Below are 4,967 nucleotides of genomic sequence, written 5' to 3' on the forward strand. Positions count from 1 at the left end.
TTTCTGGTGACAAATGAAAAACATGAGGCAGAGGAAAATGAAACACTGCGTAGATGTAGGAAACAATGAAGATGAAAGAACAAAATCAGATATGTTCAGGGAGAGGGAAATAAACAGGAAGTGTGATGTGATGAAACTGTACTTAACCTCACAAGGTTAAAGGAAATATAATTTGTTGCTATATGATGGTTACCTATCCTTATTAAACTTCTTTACTAATAGTACGACTGACATGTTTAGAAATTCAGAATAAGTGCAGCTATACAGTTACTTGGAAGTATATTCTACTTAAACAAGAGCATGCTTTCCTATGTTGTGTGATTAGAATTTTGTATGTCTTAGCCTTAGCACATGTTGAAGCAACAGGATTATTAAAGCTGCAACATGTTTATGATGAAAGGGCAGGATAGGGGGTATGTAGCCAAAGGATTAGTTTAATACTAATTTAATACTAATATTGTTTATTAGCCTCAATCCTTTTGACAAAAGATTTAAGTATGCAATGTATTAAATTATTTACCAATTAATTTCAATCCATTCTCAGATCAGTGTTATTGTAAAGAAACCAAAGAGCCTTTGTAGCATTCAATTTAAATGCTTTTATTGACAGGATCTTGAACAGTAAGCAAACAATGCTTAAGTGTCATTCAAATTCACTTTTCCACATTTCAACCTCAAGGTAGAAAAAAATAAATATAAATATTCATAAATAAATTAAAAACACAATAAAACGTTTTCATGGAAAACTTATGTCAAACCATTCAGACCACTTCAACGATGTATGATCAGTTAAAGTTACAATGGACATTGATGAACAAAGAACTATATAGTACATGGACAACATAGCTATTCATTAATCTAGAAAATGAAATTGTCTTTTTCGCAGTTAAGTTAGACAATTGCTAAGTGATCAAAACACAATATTGCCTGGAACACAGTAGTTATTGTTAATCAGCTGCACTAGATACCCAGCACCATATCAAAATTCCAATCATTAAATCAACAGATTAATTAGCTAATGCTAGTGAATAGTAAGAAGGGAAGGGAGTCACCAACCCAGCCATGTTGAACATGCTATGAAACTGCTAGTTCTCATGGGTGGGGACAAGACAGATTCCATGCGATTTGCTACATCTCTGGAAGAAGAATCGGGCCTTGTGAGAGGCTGCGAAGCAGTCCTTCAGCAAAGTCATTTCACTCCAGATGGGCTGCCCGTACCTCACGCCAGCATGGAGGCGCTTCGTCTTCCCCAGGCCTTGGAACTCCGAGAGTGGCTCCTTTGCGGCCTAAGGCCCCATGCAGGAACAGCAGCAGCGGTAGTAGCGGCAGCAGCAAGACGGGGTAGGAACGATGATTTCACCCAGCCCCGCGATTATTGCTCGGGGACTCGGTCCCTTCACAAAGCCAGCAAAGTAGGAGAGCTGAGGGAGTCGGAAGAGGGCTCGTTGCTGCTACTTCCTTTCCTATGAGCCGCTGCGCAGCTGGGGAAAGACTCGGTCTCGGGATAAGTGAAGACGAAGGAGGAGGTGTAGGTGCTGGGGCAGGGCGTGCAGGTCACCACCGGAGTGCAAAGGGGCTCCAGATCCGCGGTGACCGCTGCCCCCAGGGGCTCCCAGTCCGCGGCGTAAAAGGAAGAGGAGCCGGACAGATCCACGTCGGGTACAGAGCGCGGCGTCCCGCGGGCGGAGCGGGCGAAGAAGTCGTCGAAAGGCTCGGCCTTCAGCTCCAAGCCGCTGCTCTCCTTGGTGGGCTCTGCCCGGGTCGGCTCCGGCAGTAGCGGGAGGGCGAAAGCCTCCTCTTCGGACTCGGGAGAGCTGGCCACGGGGGCGTCGGCTAACAGATCCAGGGAAGAGACCGCGAGCTCTTCCGAGAACTGTAACTCCTCGGGGATCTTGCAGGCAGGGCGGTGAGCGGCCAGCACGAATTCCAGCTTCTCCTTCTCTTTGAGCAGGTTGGCGATTTCTGTTTGGAGCGCGGATTTCTCCTCCTCCAGTTGGTCGGTTTCCTGCGGACACACACAGAAGGGGAGGGACATGTCAGTCAGCTCTTGAGCGGAAAAAGAGCCGGGGGCAAGGAAGCCCGGGGCAGAGGGAGCTCAGCCGGCGAGCGCTAGCGGGGGATACTCACCGCTTGGAGGGTATCGGTCAGTTCCCTTCTCCGGTTGCGGCACTTAGCGGCTGCCATCTTGTTCCTTTCTCTCCGAATCCTTCTTTTCTCCTCCTCTTCTGGCGTCAGCTATGGAGAGAGAACAGCATGTCTGTCAGTACTAGCACCGGAGCCCGGAAAGTGCCTGTTCTTCATTTACCTCCGCTTCAAGGCTCAGCTATGAAATGCAAGTCTTACAGGCGGGCTCAGTAGAGCCAAATGAGCCAAAGTATTCTTAAGGGGCAGACCACCTCCTAGCCGAATTATTTCGTACCTTCGTGCAACTGTCCTTCCCTTCCTAAGGAACAGCCAGTTACGGGCTAAATATGCCTCCTTTCTCGCCCAGTGTAAACCTAACCCATAAGCCAGAACTTTCCCTCTCAATTGCTTGTCAGGCAAAAGGTAACGTACACACCTGTTCAACTTTGCCCCTTCTGCCAATGCTTTGCCCTCTGTTTCCAGTCGCCTTGACTATTCCAGCTCTTGGGTATACACCAGTTTGAGAAGCAGCGAGCCCATAGGGATGGGTGCGATTCTGCGAAGGGGCCACCGAAGAGCTCAGAGTTGGTTGGACCATCCACTGCAAGTCAGGACTTGTGGAGATGGCAGTCACCGTAGGGACGAAGTTAGTGCTGGAGGCAGCTAGGTCCGTGCAGAAATCCTAAGAGACATAAACCAGGAAACTTAATTATTTAAAAAAAACGGGAGAGGCGAGGGCAGGGAGAAAGATACGACGCACGCTGTGATTGCATATCTTGCCCAAGAGAATGGTGGGTTATTTTGAGCTCGGCCTGCAGTCCCTTGAGCTGCATTAATCGGACGCTGTTAACACCATCACCGAGCTACACATGAACAGGGGCTTGTTAAAAATATCTCTGACGTCCGAGCTGACGCAAACGTCGCTCCGGAGTCTCCTGAATGAAGTCGCGTTTTATCAATGAAATTGTTTTACGCACCCACTGCTAAGCAAGTCTGCCGGATTCAGGTCCCTCCCCACTCCGTTAATCGAGAGTATTTAAGAGGAGCCGAAACCAGAACCTCCCCCCTCTCCCCTGCCATAAGAGACTGATAGTCCCTATTGAAAGTGACAAGAAATAACACTAATTGCAAAATACAAAATATCAGGAAGAGAGAGGCATGCATCACGTGCCGGTCAGATCAACTCTTTTGAGTCCGCTTACATTAAATGTTATTGCCGGACCGACAGGAATTGGCCGCCCGATCCGACAGCAATAGAGAAATAGTCAAGTTCTTCCTACCCCAACCCAACCTCCCCCCGGTCCAAGCCACTGTCCCTGGTCCTCACCTGTGGCGAACCCATGCTGGAGAAAGAGTCCGCGGGAGAAGGATAGTAGGTGAGACTGTCCCCCGCCGGGGAAGCACTACTGCAGCGGGAGGAAGACGCGTCGTAGTCAGCGGTGAAGCCTTGGTACATCATGTCGGAGCACTTGGGATTATAATACAAACCCTTCAGGGTAGTATATCTATCCCAGATTAAAATCCGAATGGAGTTGCTCTTGAAGCGAACGGGTTACTTGTAAAACTCCAGTTACTTCCGTGCCTCAGCTCCTTCGAACACTGCTTAATTCTGTCCTGGAGTAAAGCGGTACCTCCGCCTTTTATTGTGAATGAACCTACGTCACAGGGAGGAGCGTAGTAGGGATCACGAATCTATTCTAGGTGATCCAAAATTGTATGATAACATCAGAATTTCTCTCAACGTAATCCAGAAGCCCTCCCCAATGGATTGTGATGCTTCTGTAAGAAGATTCGCGAGAGGTCTCGGCTTTTAAGAGTCTAGGAAGCCGACTACAAAGTATTCGGCTCAACCTAGCTTGGGAACCCAACTGACGTAAATATCCTTATATGGCATATAACATCCTGTGCAGGGGTGTGACTGACGGGAACCGCTCGAGGGCTGCGGCCAAAAGGGATGGTGCGTGTTTGTGGTAACGGCAGGGGGAGTAAAAGTAATAGCCGCAGCAAACGGATTATGCATGCAGAATTGTGTCCATTTAGTGCTGACCAGACACTGACATGACATGACGCTTTAAAGAGACAGAACTTTAATTGTCTATTTAGCGCATGACCTCCACGAGAAGAAACACTGAAGCCTTTGCTAAGATGGAGCTGAGACCGAATTATTCCTCTCCAAAGATTTCTAAATCGCTGAAATTTATGTACAGTATTTGTTTTCTCAAAATTAGCATAGTTTTTACATAATACATGCATACCTGTGTAGAAGATTCTCCCTTTCCCTGCTGGAGGAGAGGAATGTAGTATACCACTAAGGTTAAGATTAGGATAAGAATTAAGTAAAAATGTTGGATATTTTTTCACTTGATTAAAAAAAATCATATAAGTTTTGGAATTCCATATTCAGTCAATACTGAAAAATAGCTATGCTGGAAAATGTTTGCTCTTATGAACAGTCATTTATGTGCTGGGTTTATAGAAGTTTTCATCATTCTCCATTTATAACTTCAGACATCAACAGATAGTCCTTCACACAGAGCTTTTGCTCTATCCTCCATACTTCAAATTATCTTTAGTCTGGGGCTAAATGTGCAAGGGTTCAATAAAAATATATAACTGAGGACTCCGGGCTGGTCACACACTTTCAGTCCAATTTTACTCACAGATTATTGTTGTGGAGAATCTTGTATTGTGCTGAGCACATACAGTACAAATACAAATATTAATACTAGTGATGCAACAATATTTTCAAATTCAGTTATTTGGGTAAATTTAAAAACATGTTTATAATCAATACTTTCTAGGATCAACAACTAATGATCATTGTACTACTAAACCAAAATCCA

General features: G+C 45.8%; 1 protein-coding gene across 1 annotated transcript; it reads right to left on the reverse strand.

Moving 5' to 3' along the window:
- Positions 1–584: 584 nt before the first annotated feature.
- On the reverse strand, positions 585–3,910 carry FOS (Fos proto-oncogene, AP-1 transcription factor subunit). The gene is made up of 4 exons (XM_081935832.1): positions 3,452–3,910; positions 2,561–2,806; positions 2,128–2,235; positions 585–2,005 (listed from the first exon to the last, which is right to left on the reverse strand). Exons 1-4 carry the CDS (start codon positions 3,581–3,583, stop codon positions 1,397–1,399), a joined length of 1,095 nt encoding a protein of 364 aa, XP_081791958.1. The 5' UTR covers positions 3,584–3,910; the 3' UTR covers positions 585–1,396.
- Positions 3,911–4,967: the final 1,057 nt, after the last annotated feature.

Source organism: Natrix helvetica, assembly GCF_964273705.1.
Source record: "Natrix helvetica genome assembly, chromosome: 1".
NCBI lineage: Eukaryota > Metazoa > Chordata > Lepidosauria > Squamata > Natricidae > Natrix > Natrix helvetica.

Excerpts from the sequence above, each read along its gene's own strand:
- FOS (XM_081935832.1), bottom strand. The coding sequence starts at position 3,583 with ATGATGTACCAAGGCTTCACCGCTGACTACGACGCGTCTTCCTCCCGC. Across the intron at positions 2,807-3,451 it reads CCAGCATGGGTTCGCCACAG|GATTTCTGCACGGACCTAGC; the intron begins GTGAGGACCAGG and ends TATGTCTCTTAG. Across the intron at positions 2,006-2,127 it reads TGACCGATACCCTCCAAGCG|GAAACCGACCAACTGGAGGA; the intron begins GTGAGTATCCCC and ends GTGTGTCCGCAG.